Source organism: Ctenopharyngodon idella, chromosome 13, assembly GCF_019924925.1.
Source record: "Ctenopharyngodon idella isolate HZGC_01 chromosome 13, HZGC01, whole genome shotgun sequence".
Taxonomy (NCBI): domain Eukaryota; kingdom Metazoa; phylum Chordata; class Actinopteri; order Cypriniformes; family Xenocyprididae; genus Ctenopharyngodon; species Ctenopharyngodon idella.
The window spans coordinates 25275275-25300365 of record NC_067232.1 but is presented as its reverse complement, the minus strand read 5'-3'; the positions used below and the strand labels follow the sequence as shown (position 1 = coordinate 25300365).

The 25091-nt window shown below is 37.8% G+C and overlaps 1 protein-coding gene across 2 annotated transcripts in view; it reads left to right on the top strand.

The window, feature by feature from the left end:
- Positions 1-25091, top strand: part of LOC127525239 (serine/threonine-protein kinase 32C-like) — an 81070-nt gene that overhangs the window by 33181 nt on the left and 22798 nt on the right. For both annotated transcript variants that reach the window (XM_051917652.1, XM_051917651.1), the window contains exons 2-3: positions 445-500; positions 12677-12828. In XM_051917652.1, the coding sequence (XP_051773612.1) occupies positions 445-500; positions 12677-12828 (208 nt within the window). The remainder of the gene's footprint in view (positions 1-444; positions 501-12676; positions 12829-25091) is intronic.

Below are 25091 nucleotides of genomic sequence, written 5' to 3'. Positions count from 1 at the left end.
CATAATTTAGAAATATTGTCAATTTCCAGTCATAATTTCAATTTATTTTATGCCATAATTTTGACTTTGTCAGAATTTTTTACATTTTATGTCATAATTTCAACTTTGTCACAATTTCTACTGTCATAATTTCAACTTAGTCGACAAAGTTGAATAGTGACTTTGAAATGGAACACTAGCACATGAATACTGTGCAGGATATACGGCCAGTATTAAGTGACTTTAAAGGAATATTTTAGCAAAACCTATTCACATTCTGTCATTGTTTAGTCTTAAACTTCAACACAGTCCTTATTTACTCATTGAACATCTCCTTTTGTGTTCCAGTGCAAAAGTAGTGTTTATATTAACATGACGGTGGGTAAATGATGACCGAATTGTCTTTGTAACCTTTAATCTAGTTGCATTTCCTTTTATTAATCTACTTTTTCCTTTCCTTTGTAGTGAATTTCGATCACTTCCAGATTCTGCGAGCTATTGGGAAAGGGAGCTTTGGGAAGGTAAGATGACTCGTTCACATTCATTATCCATGTCTGTACTTACTGTCGTGAAAGATGAGTCTTCAAACCCGCCTCGGCCCTTCCTCCATAACTAGATCTTGTACAAATGAATTAATAAACAGATGATGAAATGAGCCGTCAACTACAGGACGAGCCGAGCTGACGGCTGATGGTGTGTCACATCTACAGTAAGTACAGTAAGAGATTGAAATCAATGCTGTGGGGAGAATGCCACAGACGCCGGGCACCCTGGGTAATTCAGCCACTCTAATTACCCTGCGCTTTCGTTATCTGAAACGAGGCCGCGCTGAGATTTACCGCTTAAGTAGGCCTTAAGTAATTACAAATTAATTTTTCCATTAATCTAGACTGTAGCAGTTAATTAATTTAAGACGCATGTCGTGTGAGATTTATCCTCTGAATGACCCGAGAAAGACAGTATCTGTCCAAATCACACACAAGACTTCGTTTGCATCTCAATTGTTTCTCTTAGACAGCTAGGAGATTAAAAGGAGTAATGGATGAGATTCAGACGAGAAAAAGGACCAGTAATCTCACGTTTCCTCTAGAATTTATTAACAGTTAAACAATATATATATATATATATAATACATATATTAAGTCCCCAGAATGTGTCTGTGAAGTTTCAGCTCAAAATACCCCACAGATAATTTATTATAGCTTGTCAAATTTGCCCCTATTTGGGTGTGAGAAAGAAGTTACAACTTTTAGAAGGCATCTGGACGTTTCTGAATGGTTAGTGGATACATTTATGTAGTTGCTGTGGAGTTGATTCAACTCATCGACTAGAATGTGCCGTCATGATAATATTTTGTGCAAATCCAGCGTTGAATTGACCCTCGTTTGTGAAGCAGTCCGGCGTAAAATGACGGCAACAATACTCTACTACAACAACTCTTCCTCTTCTCTAAAGCAGCCCAACATGGCCTCACCCCCTTTGTTGCGTGTTCTCGGGGGCGGGGTTTATGTAAATTTTAGGGTTAATTCATTACATCAGTAACACATCAGAAGCTCGTTGTAGTCCTTAAACAGTGAATTCTTTAAAAGAAAATCTCTCTCTTGCATTGAACTTTGCGCATCGTAACTTTGCAGATGTTGTTTATGCTCAAACAGCAACATTACACACTAACTAAAGTTAAAAAAAAAGTGAAATCATAATCAAGGACTCCTTTAATGTACACTTCCGGTCAAAAGTTTAGTATAATTAGAATTTTTTTAATGTTTTTGAAAGAAGCCTCTTCTGCTCATTAAGGCTGCATTTATTTGCTCAAACACTAAAAATTGTGAAATATTATTACAGTTTAAAACAGCTGTTTTCCATGTAAATATATAGTAAACTGTAATTTATTCCTGTGGTCAAAGCTGAATTTTCAGCATCATTACTCCAGTCAGGCACTTTCATCTGTGGTCAGACAAGACTAATGGTGATGAAATCAAGCAGACAGCCATCGACTATCAGATCAGTCAGCAGGTAAAATTGTTCTTCGGAGCCTCTGATTTGATCTTTCCCTTTGCTCTTTTTAAACGGTCTTTTAGGAAATAAGTGACCCCTTTCTGAAAGCCCCATCAATAAATCACCGTCAGAATGAGTTATAATCTCCTCCAGACCAGCCTATTTTACCCTCTCTTCATGATAGCAATAACCATAAAAATATGAAGAATGGCTTGGTTTGGCAGACACTTTATTCTCCTGAGCTTTACACACCTGCTTCATAAGAAAAAAAAAAAAAAACTGATCCGCTGTTTCCTTAAAATTCATCCTCTCGCAAGGAAGAGCACCTGCTTTAATATGCAACTTTGCAGTTTTGCTGTCAGTATGTGTGCGAGTGAATATGATATTGTCTCGCCACACAGGCACTGTCAACTCCAGAAAAGCCTGGAAAACATCATTTATCCATGAGAAACGGCAGCGTTGCTCGTGTGTGCTTTCCAAATGCTTTCTGTTTCAGAATGTGACGCGTAACATGCCGTGCGTTTAATTGGAGTGTTTTTATCCGATTAACTTCCCATTGCTTGTCATTATTAATGCCTGTTTGAACAGCTATAACTTTATATTCCCACGGTGAACACTCACCAAACTTTGCACGCTTGAAGGGTATGTGGCTAATTGCATTTTATGTAATTTGGAGATTAATGGGATGTATGGTTGCCTAGCAACTAGAAGTTACATTTTCAAGATTTCAAAGTGTCATTTTGAATTTTCAAAGTGTCCATTTGAGCTCTAGAAATACGACTCCATTGACTCTAATGTTAAATGTGGGCTGTTGTTTTGCACAATGGCTTTTGCTTTAAGAAAAGTACTTACCTTTTTTCCAGTACAAATATCTAAGCATTCTTGAGAAGCAAAATGACATATTAAGTTTTGATTTCTGAAAAAAATATCAAAATTAAGCGACTTCATGCTTAAAATGAACAAATATCTGCCAATAAGGTTAAAAAAAATAATAATCTTGTTTTCCCTTTGAATTAAGTTTGTTTTGACCCCATTGGCAGATATTTGTGCTTGTTTTAAGCATGAAGTTTTGATACATTTTTAATGTATTAGGAAATGTATCTTGGTTTAAGGAAAACAAGACAAACATACTGAGGAAGAACATCGTTTTTTGCAGTTTTTGCATTCACATGGATGCAACGAACATCTGAAATATAGAGCAGAATGTGTCAACAAACTTGAGAAGAAATGGTGATAATGAGGTTTACTAAAAACACTAATGTACGGCGGTTTAAAACCAAACTCTGCAATGTGAAAGAGGCCGTGTGGGTGTGATTGAACTTGAGTTTAGACCAAATATGAAATCTGTCTGAGTGCGCGAGGGCGTTTATTTCCCGGCTGGTGTCTGCGTCCTGCCGTGATGTGTGCGGCGCGACACGGTCCTGTGGAGAGCAGCGCAGCCGGAGGCGCTCAGGATTATATTTCCCCAGTCGGAGCGGAGGTGAGGAGTGAGATTGGAGCCGGTCGGCGCTGATGGTAATGACACGAGCTGTTCGAGAGCACCGGGACAATTGCTTTCCTTTCTAAGAGCCTTTGTGACCTGATCCAGCTGAAAGTGTTTCATATGTGATGTAAAGTCTGTGTTTCAGCAAAGAACTTCAAATAACAGCTTCCCACTGCTTCTCGGCCCAGGTTTAATTGCAGTCTTAGAATCTTTTTCAAAAAATTGCAACTAGAACACAACAAATCAAGACTCATTAGAACAGGAGGTAATTAGTCTGAGAACAGAATTTATCCTGAATTGTGAATGTTAAAGGAGTAAAACTATTTCTAGGTCACTAATTGAATAAGCATTTTTGTTTGAGAAGCATCATAATTTATAAGATTTAACTGATGTTTTGAAGTAATAATTAGTTGTTTTATTCATTTCTTGAACCTAAATAAGGAAAAATAATGTAGTACCATTTGAAATGTTTTTGAAAGAAGTCTCTACTGCTCACCAAGGGTGCAGTTATTTGATCAAATAATTGTGAAAAATTGTTAGAATTTAAAACCACTGTTTTCTATGTGAATACACTGATACAAAGCTGAATTTTCAGCATCATTACTCCAGTCTTCAGTGTCACATGATCCTTCAGAAATCATTCTAATATGATGATTTGCTGCTCAAGAAACATTTCTGATTATTATCAATGTTGAAAACAGTTGTTCTGCTTCATATTTTTGTTGAAACCCTATTTTCCAGGATTATTTGATGAATAGATAATAGAAAAGAACAGCATTTATTTAAAACAGAATTATTTGTAACATTATAAATGTCTTTACTGTCACTTGTATGTTTTCTTTTCTGAATAAAAGTACTAATTTCTTTTTACGAAAAAATCTTACTGACCTCAAACTTTTGAACAGTAGTGTAAATGAATGAATGAACTACACTCACAAACCAGCCCTACAATTTTACATGTGTAATATGGAAAGAGCATATAAAATTAATCTCAATTATTTCACAGAAACAAAAGGTATCAGATCCTTTCAAATTCCATTTTGAACCTTCAATATTAATGTAGGCTATATTTAAATAAATGAAAGTTTTTATGACAGCCACCATTTAAATGTTTATATTGAATGTGTAGATAGTAGTAGTAGTAGAGTAGAAACATAATAATGTCATTAAAAAGTTGTTTTTATTATAACTTTATTATAACTTAAAAGGGACCTATAATGTCCCTTTTCACAAGATGTAATATAAGTCTCTGGTGTCCCCAGAATGTGTCTGTGAAGTTTCAGCTCAAAATACCCCACAGATCATTTATTATAGCTTGTCAAATTTGCCCCTATTTGGGTGTGAGCAAAAACACGCCGTTTTTGTGCTTTAAATGCAAATGAGCTGCTGCTCCCAGCCCACTTTCCAGAAGAGGGCGGAGCTTTAACAGCTTGTGATTCGGTTGCTCAACAACAAAAAAGCAGGAGAATCTCACGCAGCCAAAATGAGGATTGTTAGTAACGGTGTTCAGTCGACACTGATGGAGAGACTCAGGAAAAAGTTACAACTTTTAGAATGAAACTGGACGTTTCTGAATGGTTAGTGGATAAATTTATGTAGTTTCTATGGAGTTGATTCAACTCATCGACTAGCATGTGCCGTCGTGTTAATCTTTTGTGCAAATCCAGCGTTGAATTGACCCTCGTTTGTGAAGCAGTCCGGGGTAAAATGACGGCATATCAACAGCACTCTACTACAACAACTCTTCCTCTTCTCTAAAGCAGCCCAACATGGCCTCACCCCCTTTGTTGCATGTTCTCGGGGGCGGGGTTTATGTAAATTTGGGGGTTTGTGATATCATCAACCTGGGAAGAAGCTTGTTGTAGTCCCTACAAGCCGTTTGTTGTAGTCCTTAAAAAGAGATTTCTGATGTGCTGTAAAAGATCAGCTCATTCTTCTGTTTATGAAAACAGTAGTGATTAATTCAGCTCATCTGTCTCCATCCATCCTCAAATGAGCTTGTCTGAATAAATCCTTTAGCCCACAATGATTTTCTTTAATTGTTTAGTTTCTCAGTTAGTGTGTGGGTTGATAGCTATTCTCTCTCTGTCTGTCTGTCTGTCTGTCTCTCTCTTTCTCTCTCTCTGTATTTTGAAGGCTGTTGCTCTTTGCAAACAAAGCCTTCAACATGTTCTTCTCTCCATCTTTGTCTCTCTCTTATTCACCTCCACTTCTGCCCTTTAATTTTTAATTTCCAGCCGATTCCAGGTCTCTCGATGAGCGCAGATAAGATGTTCAGATGCTTGATGAATGATGCGTTTTGTTATTTGTGTTGTAAGTGCTGGTCGTGTGCTTTCATTTCCCGGCCCGCGTCACTAAAGATGGAGAGAAAAGCACAGAGAGAAAACAAATTTACATAAGAGGAAATTATTATATAAAGAGTGTTTGGAAACATCAGCGCTCAGTGTTCCCGTCTGTGCGTGTGTTATAATTCACAGAAAACCAGTTTGCTTGTTCCAGTCAGATGTGTTTAGTTAAGTTTCAATAGAATCTAATCCACTAAATCTCAATGTCAATTTTAGCTGTCTTGAAATTATTATTCTGGTAAAAACAGTCTGTTAAGATACAAGAGGCTTTGTTAGGACTGAAATACACTCTTAAAAATAAAGGTTCTTTATTGGCATCGATATTTCCATGAAGAGCCTTTATTGTCCATGGAATCTTTCCATTCACACCACAAAAAATTATGTTCTTCCTCTGCATTTTTGTCTTGTTTTCCAGTACAAATATCTAAATATTCTTAAATCAAGATAGCAAATGATAACAAGTGTTGTCTGAAAAATATCAAAATTAAGCGACTTATTACGCTTTAAAGGAGTAAAATAATATTGTTTTCCCTTTGAAATAAGTTTATTTTCCATTGGCAGATCTTTATATTATTAAAATGTTCTTAACACTAAGAACAAAATTGTTCACTTAAAGGTTCTTTGGGGAACCACAAATAGTTTTTGGCATCAGTGCAAAAAAATTAATTTTGTAAGACTGAAATAGTGAAATAGTGGAATAGTGAAATAGTGGACAGACCGATCTTTGAGTTTATCTGCAGCTCTCAGGTGTTATGTCCGTTTCTCTTCAACTTGAACACGTCTTGCTCCTCTCAGCAGTTGTGTGACCCAGAAACCCAACGCTTTTGATTCGAGTCTCCTGCAGATTGAACAGAACACTCTTGTTTCTCTCGGCTGGGTCGGGCCTATGAGAAGCTTTGTGACAACAATGGATCGAGCAGCTAAATATATCAGAGTCATGGGAATAGAAGAAGCTTAAAAAGTAAAGACACTCTGTAAACCCCAGCGGCTCCGCATTCATAACGCAACCGACGCATTATGCAGTGTTACATAAAACACTGCATCTTATACCTGACACGCTTTGAGAAGATAAAGCTGGATTCCTGGAGACTGTGACCTCATGAGAATGTGGGAAGGATCATTTATCTACACTGTAAAAAAATTATTTTGATTAGATTCCAGTGACAAGCAGTTTGTCTGCCAGACACGACACGACTAAGAGACGCGACAAAATCAACCAAAAATCACAGCCAATCAGAAGAGCTTGTGGGTGGAGTCTCTCTACAAGTGCATCGCACTTACAACCAAATCAATCAATCCAAAATCACAGCCAATCAGAAGAGCGTGCGGGTGGAGTCTCTGCAAGCGCACCACACTTACAACCAAATCTATCCAAAATCACAGCCAGTCAGAAGAGCATGTGGATGGAGTCTCTCTACAAGCGCACTGCACATACAGCCAAATCAATCAATCCAAAATCACAGCCAATCAGAAGAAAGCATGGGCGGAGTCTCTCTGCAAGCACACCACACTTACAACCAAATCAATCCAAAATCACAACCAGTCAGAAGAGCGTGTGGGCAGAGTCTTTTTGCAGGCACACTGCACTTGCAATTAAATCAATCCAAAATCACAGCCAATCAGAAGAGCATGTGGGCGGAGTTTCTCTGCAAGTTCACTGCACTCGCAACCAAATCAATCCAAAACCACAGCCAATCAGAAGAACGTGTGGGCGGAGCCTCTCTGCAAACGCACTGTACTTGCAACCAAATCTATCCAAAATCACAGCCAATCAGAAAAGCGCATGGGTGGGATCTCTCTACAAGCTCACTGCACTCGCAACCAAATTAATCCAAAATCACAGCCAATCAGAAGAGCGTGTGGGCGGAGTCTCTGGAAATGCACTGTAATTGCAATCAAATCAATACAAAACCACAGCCAATCAGAAGAACGTGTGGGTGGAGTTTCTGCAAACGCACTGTACTTGCAACCAAATCTATCCAAAATCACAGCCAATCAGAAGAGTGTGTGGGTGGGGTCTCTCTACAAGCTCACTGCACTCGCAACCAAATTAATCCAAAATCACAGCCAATCAGAAGAGCGTGTGGGTGGAGTCTCTGCAAACGCACTGTACTTGCAATCAAATCAATACAAAACCACAGCCAATCGGAAGAGCGTGTGGGCGGAGTCTCTGCAAACACACTGTACTTGCAATCAAATCAATCCAAAACCACAGCTAATCAGAAGAGCGTGTGGGCGGAGTCTCTGCAAACGCACTGTACTTGCAATCAAATTAATCCAAAACCACAGCCAATCAGAAGAGCGTGTGGGCGGAGTCTTTTTGCAGGCACACTGCACTTGCAATCAAATCAATCAAAAATCACAGCCAATCAGAAGAGCGTGTGGGCGGAGCCTCTCTACAAGCTCACTGCACTCGCAACCAAATTAATCCAAAATCACAGCCAATCAGAAGAGCGTGTGGGCAAAGTCTCTGCAAACGCACTGTACTTGCAATCAAATCAATACAAAACCACAGCCAATCAGAAGAGCGTGTGGGCGGAGTCTTTTTGCAGGCACACTGCACTCACAACGAAACAGATAAGCACAATCAAATTCATAAATATTACACCATTTTAACATTATAAAAATAAAAGACTTTGTCATAGAGTAATACACTTGTTTGTTCACAATTTGAACATTCCTGTTTCCTTTCATTTATTTTCAAGATCTGAGGTGAATTATCCATTGTCTCTTTCAGTACGACTACAGCCATGAACAACAGCATGATCATCATTGTGTCATGTACATGTTGCAGATTCAGTAATAGTAATCATGGTGAAGAGGTGTTCTGTTGCTCATGAAATGTTGCTTTATGAAGATTGACACCGGTGTCTAGGAAAGGGAAGTAATTTCTCCTCATTAGGATTCTTACCAAAAATGGTAACCATGGTAACCATAGTCTCCACCAAAATACCATAGTAACTGCAGAACTGTCGACAGAAAAAAAGGAAGCAGATCGCATTTAATTTGATGATTTTGGCAGAGGCTGCGGTGATTCATTTAATAAGGTGTCATTTCAGCTGAACATTTGTGCAGAAGTGTGGACCGAATATCATCTCGTCTTGTGAAATGTAGCTTTCATGAGAGTTCAATCCATAAACGCTGGGGTCTGAAGTGTCTTTACATCCTTCATTGCAAGATAAAAGACTCTTTGTGCTTCTGTCCTTGTCTTTTCTCACCTCTTTCTCTCTGTATCTGTTTATTGCTCACTGGAAGAAGCTGTAGTGAACGAGAAACACTCCGCCTACTAATAAAGCAGCTGATGGAGGTTTTAGTCCCTATAAACGCTTATTAAAACTCTTTAATGGAGACGGATCTGAAGGGCAGCTTAAAAGATCTGGGCGACAGAAACGATCTGGAATAAAGTTTTTCTTTTTATGTGCTTCATGTATTTGTAAGCGGTCACTGAACTGAAGTGATATCTGCATTTTCAGCAGCCTTGATCTCAGAAATAATCAGAAGTTTTATTTAACTATATGCACAAACAAAAAAACATACATTGACTACAACAAAATCAGTTATTAATATTTGGTTGATTCTCTTGTTTTTGCATGTTCATAATTTCTTAGTATGACAGCCTGGCCAAAAATTGTGTCGTAAAATGTAGCATGTTTCATTGTGTTATCATCACAGATAAAACAGTCGACTCCAAGCAGAATTACACAATATGCTTACAAAATCCTTAACACATTCAAAAGGTGAAGATGTCAGTTCTCCTAGGTCAGACATCACTTTTGGCCACTACTGTACATTTACACATTACATACTTACATTGTGTTATTCACACGCATGTTGTTGTAATCCAATGAACTCGACGTCTGCAGGCATTTCACATGCTGTTTCTCATCAGGATGCTCAACACTGATTCAGCAGTGTCTCGTAAGAAGCTGCTCGGGGTTTCTATAAACATGCAAACAGAGTGATGATATGCGTGAAATGATCCGTTGAGTGAGATGGAGGTTTATATGGGTGTTTCCCCCGGTTTATCTCACTCTCACATAAATCAGCTTCAGCGTGACTCAGTTAGGGCTCGATGGGTCGATCCGCTCCGGTGACGAAAGCAAACATTATGATGTTTACCAGAGCAAATTTCTCCACTGCAGTCACTGAAATATCACATCTGAACCACATGAAACACAGTCTTTCAGCACAGCCAATGGCTGACCTTTAACAACCTGTTTAATGTGTGTTGAAGCACAATCACAGGTGTTCATTATGAATATTTAACCGTGAAAAGCAGCCAGCGGGAGTTTAATTCTGTTTATTAGCAATTGGTAGAGATAACTGTGAACTTAATTAGATTTTTAAAGAACAGCTCTGTGACAAAGTGGCCAGACCTCATATCTTTTCAATGAGAGTTACTGATGTGATGCATTAACCCTAAAATTTACATAAACCCTGCCCCCAGGAACACGCAACAAAGGGGGTGAGGCCATGTTGGGTTGCTTTAGAGAAGAGGAAGAGTTGTTGTTGTAGAGTGTTGTTGACATGCCGTCATTTTACGCCGGACTGCTTCACAAATGAGGGTCAATTCAATGCTGGAGTTGCACAAAAGATTAACATGACGACACATGCTAGTCGATGAATTGAATCAACTCCACAGCAACTACATAAATTTATCCACTAACCATTCAGAAACGTCCAGTTTCATTCTAAAATTTGTAACTTCTTCCTGAGTCTCTCCATCAGTGTCGACTCCGGTTTGAACAATGTGAGGCTGAACACCGTTACTGACAATCCTCATTTTGGTTGCGTGAGATTCTCCAGCTTTGTTGTTGTTGAGCAACCAAAGCATGAGCTGTTAAAGCTCCGCCCTCTTCTGGAAAGCAGGCCGGGAGCAGCAGCTCATTTGCATTTAAAGGGACACACACAAAAACGGCGTGTTTTTGCTCACACCCAAATAGGGGCAAATTTGACAAGCTATAATAAATGATCTGTGGGGTATTTTGAGCTGAAACTTCAGACACATTCTGGGGACACCAGAGACTTACATTACATCTTGTGAAGAGGCATAATAGGTTTATTTTGATAGATTTTTCAGAAAACAAGACTTAATAACTTCAGTCATTTTGCTTCTCCAGTAAATGTCTTGATTTAAGAATGTTTAGATATTTGTGCTGGAAAACAAGACAAAAGTACTGAGGAAGAACATCATTTTTTGCACTTTATAAACACTTCCACCTGCAGAATGATTTATTAGCAGCAAGAAAATGTATTTGTTGTCAAAGCAGAATAGCATCTTATTTTCACAGTTTCTGCTCATATTGTGCTTATGTAGTTTTGGAATGGATGATTAGATCTGAGTTCGGGACGCTGTTATCCGTCTCTTCTCCGAGGCTGATATTTGGGCTGTTTATCTGAGTTATCTGTGCCTGCGGGCAGGTTTGTATTGGAGATGTCTGCTGTGAACCGCCGAGTCGCTGCTGGATCAAAGCGGATGTAATTAGGGAACGTTTTAGTGTGTTTTCAGTCTGGATCTGTGGGGCGAAACACTGAGCTCAAAGGCTTTCCTACAGTTCAAGAAAACAACATTTCTAGATGCTCTGAAGGCCATTTCAACTAGATTATTTTGTTTTCCTGTTACAATCAGATGGCTAAATGACTTGATTGTTGCCTCTGGACTCTCACAGTATCCGTCTGACAGAATCAGAACATTTTCTAGCACAGTCACGCTGTGGCTTGTTTCATTTTACCAGAACACCAGAATGAGGACAACTGAAGAATGGTTAGTAACTTAGTAAAATAAAGAGTTATTCCATTAATCCAACGCGGGTCATTATATCAAATCAGTCTCCATGTTTTGTTACTGAACGAATCTGGGTTTTTGAACAAAACGGTTGAATGAATGATTCAATTACTCTCTTGTTTTGTTCCTGAACAAATCAGTCCATTTGAACAAATTGGTTGAGTGAGTGATTCTATGACTCACTTGTTTTTTTGTTTTTTTTCCCCTTCGGATGAATCAATGTTTTTGAACAAAACGGCTGAATGAATAATTTAATTGCTAATTTATTTTGTTCCTGAATGAGTCCATGTTTTTAAAACAAATCTGTTAAATGAATGATTCATTGACTTTTTTTTTTTTTTTGTTCCCAAATGAATACAGGTGTGTTCGACTTAAAGCGTCGCTGCGCAGACCGATTGGTGTATGACGTTAAAAATTAGAGAACAGATGGCTCCGTATGCATTTGAATCGCTCTCAGGGTACTTTGATGTCATACACCGATTGGTCTGTGCATCGCCACTTTAAGTCGAATAAGACTTGTGTGTTTTTGAATGATTGAATAAATGATTCAATGACTCAGTTGTTTTTTGCCCTGATTGCGAATGATTCATTCGATATCTGCTCATATGAGCTCAGTAAAAAAAATCAGAGAATAATTATGTAAAAAAAAGCATTTTTATTTGTTATATATTAATATTATTTAATATTATATAATATATTATGTATATATATATGAATTTCCAGTAAAATTAGCTATATAGTGAAATATGCAGTTAGATGCATATGCAGTGATATCAGATTTTCATTGTGTTCATAGCATTTGGTCACCCGTCTTCATCCCTCCTGCCCCAGTCCTTACTGTGTTTTGACCTTTATCTCTGTCTCACATCACACACACTCTTGATTATCATTTAATGAGCTTTTAATGTAGATTCTGTGCTCGTGAAGCACCTCTGACCCGTGGCATTTTGTGCCGGTTGAAGCGAGCAGGTTATTAATATAGGACATGAGTCTATGATGATGTATGTTGATGTTATTAACGCGGCCTGTGCCGTTGTGTCTCTGTAATACTCATTGTGTGTTTACCTGTGTGTGTTTGTGCGTGTGCAGGTGTGCATCGTGCAGAAGCGGGACACGGAGAAGATGTACGCCATGAAGTACATGAACAAGCAGCAGTGCATTGAGCGCGACGAGGTCCGGAACGTCTTTAGAGAGCTTGAGATCCTACAGGAGATTGAACATGTGTTTTTAGTAAACCTCTGGTGACTATCCTGTGTTTTCTCTTATTCTTTCTTGTGTTCTGCATATGCATGATGATGCGACTAATTTCTGGTGCTTTTTTAAGGCAAGACATCGCAAGTGAATAGGGTAAAAATTTATTTAACTAATAAATATCTCCATTTTTCCCTGTTATGTTTACATATGCAAATGAGGCATTATGTAATAGAGGGTATGCACATGACGTCACACTGCGGTCACACCCACTGAGTGGCAAAAAGACTGATTGACAGCATTGGTGTTCAGCGTGAATGTGGCAAAAAAAACACAAAATGGCAAAGAGCTGTGAGATTGACTACAAATAGATTCAACAAGGAATTGGAGCTTAGTTTTATAGACTGCTGAAGCTACAGGAAAGACAAGAAAATTGATCGCTGCAATTCTCAGAAACAACTGGACTCCAGGCAGAGAAACGTGGATTTGCAGTTACCGTTTTGTGTCACAAATGTTGAATTTTTGGGGAAAATCATACCCTAGGTCATTTATTGTATTGACACCTCTTCAATTAAATATTACAATCTTATGATGGATGGATTGGATGGATGGATGGATGGAGCTGACATTTATCCAGATAACTTTAAAAGTTTCTACAAAATATATTGAAACATCCAGAATATCCATTGATGTTCTCGTCACTTTTATCCTGTCTTGAAGTTCGACCAAGTATCAAGTCAAATTTATTAGTACTTATATTATTATTAGTAATATTATTATTATTATTTATTAGTACATTACACTTCGTTTCCAAGCAGCTTTACAGAAATTCATAATGTAATGCCTTAGTGCTTTAACAAGTTTTATTTTGGGTGATATGATGATATATAACAATGATATAAGTGATCATCTGGATTGTAGATCTACCTATACTGTGTTTATAGGGTTGTCTAGCAGATAAAGCGTTCACAGGCTTTGCTTTATGTATTTTCCCGGCATTGAAATCATGATTTCTGACCACATGTCAATGTTCACGGACCGCTGGATCTTTGGTGAGTTGTGAGGATCAATGTTGAGTCCAACTGCCTTTAATTTAAGAAGATAATCATTTGTTTTACTGCCATTTTTGCAGTTTCCCCTATTAAATTCAGTCATGTTGCAGGATGTTTTGCCACTCAGTCCGACTGAGGGGTTGTGTCCCGGTGGGAAACTGACATCAATAAATAGCCTCTATTAAATATTCACTCATTTGCATACATTTTCAGAACAGAAATCTGAACGCTGGAATTTTGGATTTCTCTTTTTATCAGAAATTAGAAAATACTGTCAACAGGCAGAAAACAAATACATTTCACCATGTTTTATGAATAAAATGTTGTAAAAATCAGGTGAATGATATATGAACAAACCTTCAGAATATAGATATGAATAAAACAATGGTTTTGCCTGTAGTGTCTTGCCTTAAATCTTAATTTTTCTGAATATATGTGTGCAACTGAAGTAGGATAGATGCAATTACTGCCAAACACAAGCAAACGGACATCTTTACTGTTTGTATTTGCGACCTCAGGGAAAAAATGAATGAAATGATATGATGCATAAACTCTCTTAATCTGTTTAATGTGGCAGCTGAACCTGAAATAAGATCATCCCAGTAATCCAACATACATGATTGTTTGACGTCAAAGGAACTGAGATTTGTGCGAGTGTGTAGTTGTGTAACTGAAGGAGAGAAAGCGAGTATCTTTGAGCATCATCATCATCTTCTTCCTCTTTACATGGTCAGGTCATCTTTAAGGCTGTTTCCATAGAAACGCTTCATCACTTCCTGCCCTTCTGTGACTCTGTGCCTCCGTGTGACACGTTCAGTTCATAATTCAGTCTTCTGTGCTAGTGTGATGCTTTATGTAATGATAATGTGTGTGTTAATGTGCTCTCAGTAGTACAGGCCTCATTTTTATGTATTACCGGTGAGTGTTCATGGGGAAAATATGAAGACCTGGAGAATGATCAGATTTTTATAGATTAAACTTCACCTCTCGTCTCAATCATCTCTGTTTCCAACCAAACCGTCTATATGTTCACATCTCAGAGCTGTCTGACTGATGTAAAGCACTCGTTTCAGTTGTATGTATTGTTTAGAGGTGCGTTTTTATATGTCGTTGATCTGAAATAGATGATATAACTATAATAGAGCAGCTTGTAAAATATTGATTTAAAATTTGACGAAGTAGTCTCTGCAAATGGTTGTTATGGAAACTTGTTTCTGCCACAGAATAAAAAAAATAAGAAGGGTAATTGCTAATTTTTATCTCATGGTTTGCACTTTTTTTTTTTTAGTTTATATCTCACAATTCTGAGTTTATATCTAAGAAGAAAGTTGGAAATGCGAGTCTATATGTACAGTTAGACTCGTGAGAAAAAAGTCAGAAATGCAAGTTTAAATCTAAAGTCGGAATTACGAGAAAAAAATCAGAGTTGCAAGTTTATATCTAAAGTTGGATTTTCAAGTTAAACTAACACATCTCAAGCACTTTACATTCAGAAAATGAGTGTGAGGACTTACTTACTTATAGTTTTGAATTTGTTGTATTCTGTGTTAGTTTAGTATGTTGTTTTCATTTTAATTTTAGTTACATTTTTAGTAATTGTTTTGTGGGTTTTTGTCATTTTTATTAGCTTTTATTACTTGAAATAATTTGAATTATTATTATTTTAAATATTACTATTTAGGTTTAATATTTCAGTTTTAGTTTCAGTTCATTTTTAATTTTAGTTTTTTTTTTTAACTGAAGTTTTATTTTATTTCGGTTAGTTGCCAAGGCAAATTTTTAAATTTTTGTTTAAAGATTTTCATCATTTTTATTTTATTTTATTTCAGCTTTATTTCAATAGTTATTTTATCTTTTGAACTCCTTAAGAACATTTCAAGAATTGAAATTCTTAGACGTTGGGCCCTATTACTCTTATACACTCAGCGCAATGCGCCGCCAGGCACGACGCAAGTGTTTTTTTTGCTAGTTTTAGCCAGACACAGTTATAATTTTCACATCCTGCGCCACATTGTTTAAATAGCAAATGCACTCACACCCATCTGTTCGACCATGGGTGTGCTGGTCTGAAAACGAGGTGTGTTCAGGCGCATTGTTGGCGTGTTGCTATTTTGAGACAACTGAAAATGACTGCGCCATTGACCATTGTAATATTTGTTTTGTTATTTAAAGAGCGCGTTAGTAATATGCTCCTATAGGCGGGTGCACAACGCGCGTACACTCTGCTTGTTACACACACAGGGATGCCAAAAACATGCCAAATATTACAATGTAAAAAAAAGGATTACAATGTAAAAGATTATTATTGTGTGCATAAAGATAAAAATGCTTTGGTGGAATCCGGCTTGTCCAGTAGATGTTCTGCTTGCGTGCTTTAACCTCACTAGAGAAGTGTTCAGTTTTTCCGCTTGCAAATTTCGCCATGTAAATACCGAATCCGCCATGGCGCGAGCGCAACTGGCTTTTTAAGGGAATGGGAGAAGACACTCTGATTGGTTTATTGCATGTTACACCCAAAACACACCCATGACTCATTAAGAGACTAGGGACAACCTTTTAAGACCATTTTTCCCGTTCTTAAACTAGCAAAAGTGGATTTGGACACGCCCTAAGTGCACTTGCGCCGTGCGCTTTAGACCATGTGCTTAGATCATTAAAATAGGGCCCATTATCTTGAGTTTTTTGTGAAATCAGCCTTGGTATGAACTAAATGTAAAACTTTCTGTTTGTGGACATTGTACAGAGAATGAGAGAATACTGTAAAAATGTGTATAGACTTGATGATCAGTTTCTGTCTGTAATTGTAATTGCTGTTGCTCAAGCAGTAAATCATGGCACTCGCAACACCAAGGTCACGGGTTCGATTCCCAGGCAATGCATGAACTGAGAAAGTGTAGACCTTGAATGCAGTGCAAGTTTCTTTGGATGAAAGCGTCTGTGTGTGCATAACTAAATTCCACAAAAAGCCGTTCATGATTTTCAGGTAGTGTCTCATTTGCATCCATCTGAGCGTGAGAATGCTTTACCTTTCTGTAGATAATCGTTCATTCCACATCAGCGCTGCATGAACCTGGAGGAGAAAAACCTCTTTGAATTACTGCTGATCGGCTGTCTAAAGAAAAGCGATTCAGCAGAGAATGGAAGACTCAACACATGCAAACTACACGCACAATGCATCTCTCATGCATATTGCAGCACTCGTTCGCTCTCCCACGCTGCTTCAACATGACAGCGCGCTTCACGTTTCCATCTGTTTAAACAATGGCGTTCTCCTCCTCTCCCCGCTCATGATGGAGTCGTTTCATCAGGCCAGCATATGCACAGAATGAGAGTTTATAAATAATACCTGTCATTTATTGTTCAGGCCATCCATATGGGTGGAAACATCAGCACGATGTCCACCGGTCTGGATCCCGGCAGCTGTGTGAAAGTAAACTTCATCAGAGAGAGAAATCAGACGGCAGGTTGTCAAGCGAAAGCATCTGCCTTCTTTTTGTTCCTGATTGCTGCCAAATTTTGGCGCCCGGACTCGCTTAGAAAGAGAGAGAGAGAGAGAGAAATGGGTGGTTTTGGAGTAACTTTCTAAATGTCTGTCGATCATTGTGTAAATGTAGAACAGTAGTGACGTCCTCCTCTGTGGAATCACTCTGATACGCAACATTTCCACTGTTACAGCTAGAAATAACACAAGAGGGATTATAATATTTTCTAGAAGTTTTTCTCAATCGCTTTGACTCAATTCTCAAATGAGACTTTTATTTCTCAAAGCAATAAGTTCAGATCTCTGAACAATTAGTTTCTTATTCACATCAGATTTGAATTCCTTATTGATTTAAACAAATCACATGCAAAATGATATTTATTCAGTTATCAAAATCTGTCAGACATGTTATATTCCATAAATATTTATGACATGGAATGTTTTCTAAATTGGCAAATGCCCTGCCGTTGTAATGAGATGGGAACCACAATATTATCAATCAACCAGTCTCATATATATATATATATATATATATATATATATATGGGGAGCGAAGGCTGGCCCGTGTGGTCCGATCCAACAGACGAGCTACTGTAGCTCAAATTGCTCAAGAAGTTAAAGCTGGTTCTGATAGAAAGGTGTCAGAATACACAGTGCATCACAGTTTGTTGCGTATGGAGCTGCATAGCTGCAGACCAGTCAGGATGCCCATGCTGACCCCTGTCCACCGCCGAAAGAGCCAACAGTGGACACGTGAGCATCAGAACTGGACCACGGAGCAATGGAAGAAGGTGCCCTGGTCTGATGAATCACGTTTTCTTTTACATCACATGGATGGCCGGGTGCGTGTGCGTCGCTTACCTGGGGAACACATGGCACCAGGATGCACTATGGGAAGAAGGCAAGCCGGCGGAGGCAGTGTGATGCTTTGGGCAATGTTCTGCTGGGAAACCTTGGATCCTGCTATCCATGTGGATGTTACTTTCACACGTACCTAAGCATTGTTGCAGACCATGTACACCCTTTCATGAAACGATATTCCCTGGTGGCTGTGGTCTCTTTCAGCAGGATAATGCGTCCTGCCACAAAGTAAAAATGGTTCAGGAATGGTTTGAGGTGTTGACTTGACCTCCAAATTCCCCAGATCTCAATCCAATCGAGCATCTGTGGGATGTGCTGAACAAACAAGTCCAATCCATGGAGGCCCCACCTCACAACTTACAGGACTTATAGGATCTGCTGCTAACATCTTGGTGACAGATACCACAGCACACCTTCAGAGGTCTAGTGGAGTCCACGCCTCGATGGGTCAGGGCTGTTTTGGCAGCAAAACGGGAATCAACACAATATAAGGAAGGTGGTCATAATGTTATGCCTCGGTATGTGTGTGTGTGTGTGTGTGTGTGTGTATATATATATATATATATATATATATATATATATATACATATACAAGCAACTGTACATTTTTAATTTATATGTATGTTCTTCAAAAAAAATGTACTGTATAAATACAAATGTTCATTTTCTTTTTGTGTACTACAGTACTGACTTTTCCAAGTCAATTTTTACTTACTGTCTGAATCTGTATCTAAAAAGCTCATGGTGATCCACAAGAGCATTCAGCTAGACAAAACTGATATTCTTGTATAGAATAGAAAGCAGTCAGTGTCAATAACAAAAAAAGTAGAAAACATGAAATTTTTATGTAACAAATATTTCCATCTAAACATCTAAACATTTTGACCAGTGTGACCCACACGATGACAAAAACACTTTTTATTTTGGTGACATTGGCCAATTTACTGACGCAATAACTCAATTTTGAAGGATGAATTAAATGTTTTGGGTGAGTTACTACGTTTTGCAGACATGCAATAGATTTGTGATGTTCCAGCAAATATAGTATATGAGCTTCCAGTTTTAGAGAATGTTAAGAAAAATATGCCAAAGCAATTGAGAAAAACGGTAATATATATGTATATTTGAATATTATTTATACTTTTAGTCAGCTTTATTTCTACAGCGCTTTATATAATACAGATTGATTCAAAGCAGCTTTACAGTAATAAACAGGAAAATAACAGAATCAATGATGCAAACTTCATCAAATATGAGAAATTCTGCTGACAATAGTTTCACTCTAAAAAAAAAAAAAAAAATGCTGGGTTAAAAACAACCCAAGTTGTGTTAAAATGGACAAATCCAGTGATTAGGTTGTTTTAACCCAGTGGTTGGGTTAAATGTTTGCCCAACCTTCTGGGTAGTTTTATTTAACTCAACTATTGTTTAAAAATGACTGTATTGCTTACTTAAAATGAACCCAAAGTATGTTGGAATGAGTTTAATGAATACAAATTAAACAATAAACATTTATTAAATTGCTTATTAATAATTGTTCACCTTTTGATTATTATTGTTTCCTCTAGTAATTATGTCTGATTTTTAATTTCCAACCTATTTTGGGTTCATTTTAAGCCAGACATATAATAATTTTTAAACAATTTTTAAACATTTAACCCAACCCAATCACTGGGTTTATCCATTTTCAACCCAACTTGGGTTGTTTTTAACCCAGCATTTTTTAGAGTGTTCATTATTCAGCTCAATTCAGTTTAATGTCTCCACAAGGATAGTAAATCCTGAGATCACCTACATTGTGGGGACCAGCCAGCAGTTTATTTTAGGGCTATAGTCTGTAATAATCTGTATTGATTACTAAGTCAGTCATCACTAGTACTAGTGCTGGTAGTGATGTGATCAAACTTCTAGCACTATTGAAGTATTAAAGTTGAGTTTGTCCTGCAGTGTTTCTGCATCATGGCAGATTTGCACACATTTTCTTTAGAATGATAAGAATAATAGATGTTCTGTCCTCCTTTAGATAGCTGAATAAATGTGTGTGCGAGGGGTTGTGTTCTTTGAAGGACAGTAATGCTTCTGTAAGTCATGTGAAGAAGGGAAGGACAGATTGACATTGACAACTCCATCTGAACATGGTGTCTATATATAATTTTTTTTTTTTTTTTTTTGAAGCAGACAGGATTTTCTCTTTTCTCTCAGAACAGCCTTTTATGCGTCTCTCCTGAACACACACTGAGCTTTGAACAGCCTCCGTCTCTGTGAGTCAAAGGAGCTTCTGCTGTAGGGAAGAAAGAGGGCTTCCTCCTCCTCGACTCTTTTAAGCCTTTAAAATGTCAAGTATGCAGAAAGTTGTAATTACTGTATCCATTTACCCGCTCTGAGTCACAGCAGAAAACAGCTCTGTCACACAAAAACATGACACCGTCTATAAAACACAATGAGGTCAGACCGCAGCGCACCAAACATGCCATCAACACTCGTCTGACTGATACACAAATGAGATCTCCTGAGTCTCAGTCGTTTCTCCCAGACGCCAATGAGATCAAATGGAGTCAAATGGAGTTTTGTTTCTCAGATGAGGAGAAACCCCAGTAATTTCAATTTCAGTTTCGAGTATTGTTTACATACAATATTTCCAAAGCATGAAGAGATCAGGGAGAAAATAAGGCATATATATATGTGTTTGTGTGTGTGTGTGTGTGTGTGTGTGTGTGTGTGTGTGTGTGTGTGTGTGTGTGTGTGTGTGTAGATAGATAATTTTTATCTTATTTTTATTTGTATTTTTATATTTTATATATATATATATATATATATATATATATATATATATATATATATATATATATATATATATATATTTACACACTGTCATTTTTTTTTCTTATTTTTTGTTTTTATTCATAGATAGATAGATAGATAGATAGACGGATGGATAGACAGATGGATGGATAGATAGAAATGGTCAGATTAGATAGATAGATAGACGGACGGACGGACGGACGGACAGATAGATGGATGGATGGATGGAAGGATGGATGGATGGATAGACGGATGGATAGATATATAGACAGTCAGACTGACATAGACAGACAGACAGATAGATAGATAGATAGATAGATAGATAGATAGATAGATAGATGGATGATGGATAGATAGACGGATGGACAGACGGATGGATAGATATATAGACAGTTAGATAGATAGACGGATGGATAGATAGATATATAGACAGTCAGACAGATAGACACAGACAGACAGACAGATAGATAGATAGATAGATAGATAGATAGATAGATAGATAGATAGATAGATAGACGGCTGGATAGACGGATGGGTAGATATAGACAGTCAGACAGATAGACAGAGATAGATAGATAAATAGACGGATGGGTAGATATAGACAGACAGATAGATAGATAGATAGACAGACAGAAATGGTCAGATTGGATGGATACTTAAAGGGATAGTTCACTCAAAAATGATCATTCTGTCATCATTTACTCTCCCTCATGTTGTTCCAAACCTGTGTGATTTTACTTACTTTCTTCTTTAAAAGAAGATATTTTAAAGAATGTTGGGAACCAAACAACATTGGACCCCATTGACGTTCATTGTATGGACAAAAAGACATTTCTCGAAATATCTACTTTTGTATTTTTGGGTGAATAATTCCTTCCTCGTCTTCTCTTCGAGTTCAGTGTTTTGTTCTAGATGTTCTGCCTTATTTTCTCTCTGATCTCTTCATGTAGAGACGCTTGTCTTGATCCCGTCGCTCCTCTCTGTCGCTCGTCTCTCCTGGAACTTTCCTCTACTTCGCAGCCCAGGAAACTTGTGAAGTTCATTCGGGACGTTCCTCATGAAGGCACCTTGTGAAATAAGGCCAGCGGTGAGGCGTTGGCTGCGGGACACATTCAGGAGGAATCCACCGAGGAATGAAGCGAGATGTGTTTGTGTGTGTGTGTGTGTGTGTGTGTGTCACCTCCAGTCGCTTGTGAAGCTGAGACAAGTTCTATCTGGGACACTGCGAAATTTTTGACGAAATGTTGTACTCTCTTTACATGTTCCTCTCTGCATCCCTCGTCTCATTTGTCATCATGGCCTGATTATTTCAGCCTCTCGGACTCTTTCCAGTCTGCTAACCTTCCTCATGCTCCTGCTGTGGTGTGGGAGCGTATAAAGGCCGTCGGTCCGGCTCCAGAACGCCTGTTCTCCAGCAATCCTGCAGCTTCAACCTACTTGTCAACTATTGTCAAACTACATCCAAATACAAGATCTGTAGAGGCTTTTAAAGGTTTAGTTCACCCAAAAAAAAAATTACTCACCCTCATGTCGTTTCACACCCGTAAGAACTTCATCTTCAGAACACAAATTAAGATATTTTTGATGAAATCCGATGGCTCAGTGAGGCCTCCATTGACAGGAAGACAATTAATACTTTCAATGCACAGAAAGCTACTAAAGACGTATTTAAAACAGTTCATGTGACTACAGTGGATCAACTTTAATGTTATGAAGCGACGAGAATATGTTTTTTCACCAAAAAAACTAAATAACGACTTTATTCAACAATATCTAGTGATGGGTGATTTCAAAACACTGCTTCATGAAGCTTCGAAGCTTTACGAATCTTTTGTTTTGAATCAGTGGTTCAGAGCGTGAATCAAACTATCAAAGTGATTTCAGTAAATGAGGCTTCGTTATGTCATAAGTGTTTCGAAACATTTCGAAATTTCAATGGTTCACCACTAGGGGGCGATGATCTCTGTGAACTAGCAATGGGCAGAGCAAGGCTTCGTTAAACACTGAAACAATTGAAGCAAATCAGCCGAATTGTGTCAAGGCTCCACGGTGACACTTATTAGTCACTTGCACGTGTTGGTCTGAAATAACCTTGGCAATGATTCAGACAAGCGTTGACGAATTATAACGTACATGTTGTTTGTGACAAACAAGGAAGTGTGTGGGGAAGTGGATAGTGTCAGAACAGTGTTTTGCTTTGAAAACTCATGCAAATAAACACCTTTTACAAACCCATTGCAAATGTTTTATTGAAAGTAAAATCTATAAATCATATAATGAGATTGAATATCAAGTGTATGTATAAAATGCCGTCTTTTATCAATTTTCAGGGCTTGTTTTGTTTGTTCCATGGATAGCTCAGCTAAACAGGCTAATAAGTTACCATTAACTACTATTATTCTTTTTAATGTCTAATTAAAACATCTACAAATGTATACAACTGATCAGAGATCAGGTAAAACCTATAGACTTGATTCATGGGTTCACAGAGATCATCGCCCCCCCAGTGGTGAACCATTGAAATTTCGAAACATTTCGAAACACACAAAGCCTTGTTTACTGAAATCACGTGACTTTGGCAGTTTGATTCACACTCCGAACCACTGATTCGAAACAAAAGATTTGTAAAGCTTCGAAGCTTCATGAGGAAGTGTTTTGAAATCACACATCATTAGATATTGTTGAATAAAGTCATTATTTGTTTTTTGGCGCACAAAAAGTATTCTCGTCACTTCATAACATTAAGGTTGAACCACTGTAGTCACATGAACTGTTTTAAATACGTCTTTAGTAGCTTTCTGGGCATTGAAAGTGTTAATTATCTTGCTGTCAATGCAGGTCTCACTGAGCCATCGGATTTCATCAAAAATATCTTAATTTGTGTTCTGAAGATGAACGAAGGTCTTATGGGTGTGGAACGACATGAGGGTGAGTAATTAATGATAGAAATTTCATTTTTGGGTGAACTAACCCTTTAAAGAGGATTGATCATTTTGGTCACTGGTGTCATTAAAATTTGTGTCTAAAGTGATCATTGTCTCAGTCCATCTTTGTGCTTGTTTCGCGACACACGCTTTTTCTTAAAGGGATAGTTCACCCAAAAATCAAAATTGTCATAATTTACTCTCTCATGTCACTCCAAACCTGTGAGACTTTTGTTCATCTTTGAAACACAAAAGAAGATACCTTTCACAACCTGAGATTTCTGTCCCTCCATTGAAAGTCTATTCACCCAAAACACTCAAATATGGTTAAACGTAGGTACTTGATGCAAAGATGAACAAAAGTTTATGTAAATGATGACAGAATTTTCATTTTTGGGTGAACTATCTCTTTAAGACAATACAGTCATTTACACTCAGTATTTAATTTCCATGTATTTATTTAGTTAGTATCCATGTGATTGTACTGTTCAGTCAGTTGCTCGTTATGTCAGGATGAAACGAGACCCATCTGTCTCTCTGATCACCCTGTTGGGGTTTATTTAGTGGTTTTGACTGCTGACTGGACATTATGTGCATATGTATGCCATTTAAGCCATTTAGCAGTTTAAAACAGTGTGATTAGTGTGTTCACTCTTCACTTTAATTTTCCAGGTTGCACTCATTCATTGGTCGTCATATCTGGTTCTCACACATGAATCATTTTCATCATTCAGCTCTGAATCTCAGAATGGCTCTCTGACCCTTTGACCTTTAATATGAGCCGCTCCGCTCCGCCGTGTGCTGATCGTGATGCTGTCTTTGTTAGCAGTGAATGGAGAGCGTGTGCACGACTGAGATCCATAATAGATGTGATGATTGCCTCTCAGACCTGCGGCCTCTTACAGACAGGAAATGAGCTCTGAAGTGCTCTGATAGGAGGGTCCTTCACACACACACGCACACACACACACACGAGTTCTCACAGCATCTCATGACGAGCATATAATGAGAGACACAATGGGAACTTCAGTCCAGGTGCTGAAGGACTTGTGATGCTTCACTGCTGTTATTTTAGTATCATTGAGAAACTATTATAGTTTTTTTTATTTAATATTTAAAATTAGTTATATTTTAACACAAAAAATATTAGTAATATTTTACATTTTATTCAAATTTGAATAAAATGTTAATAT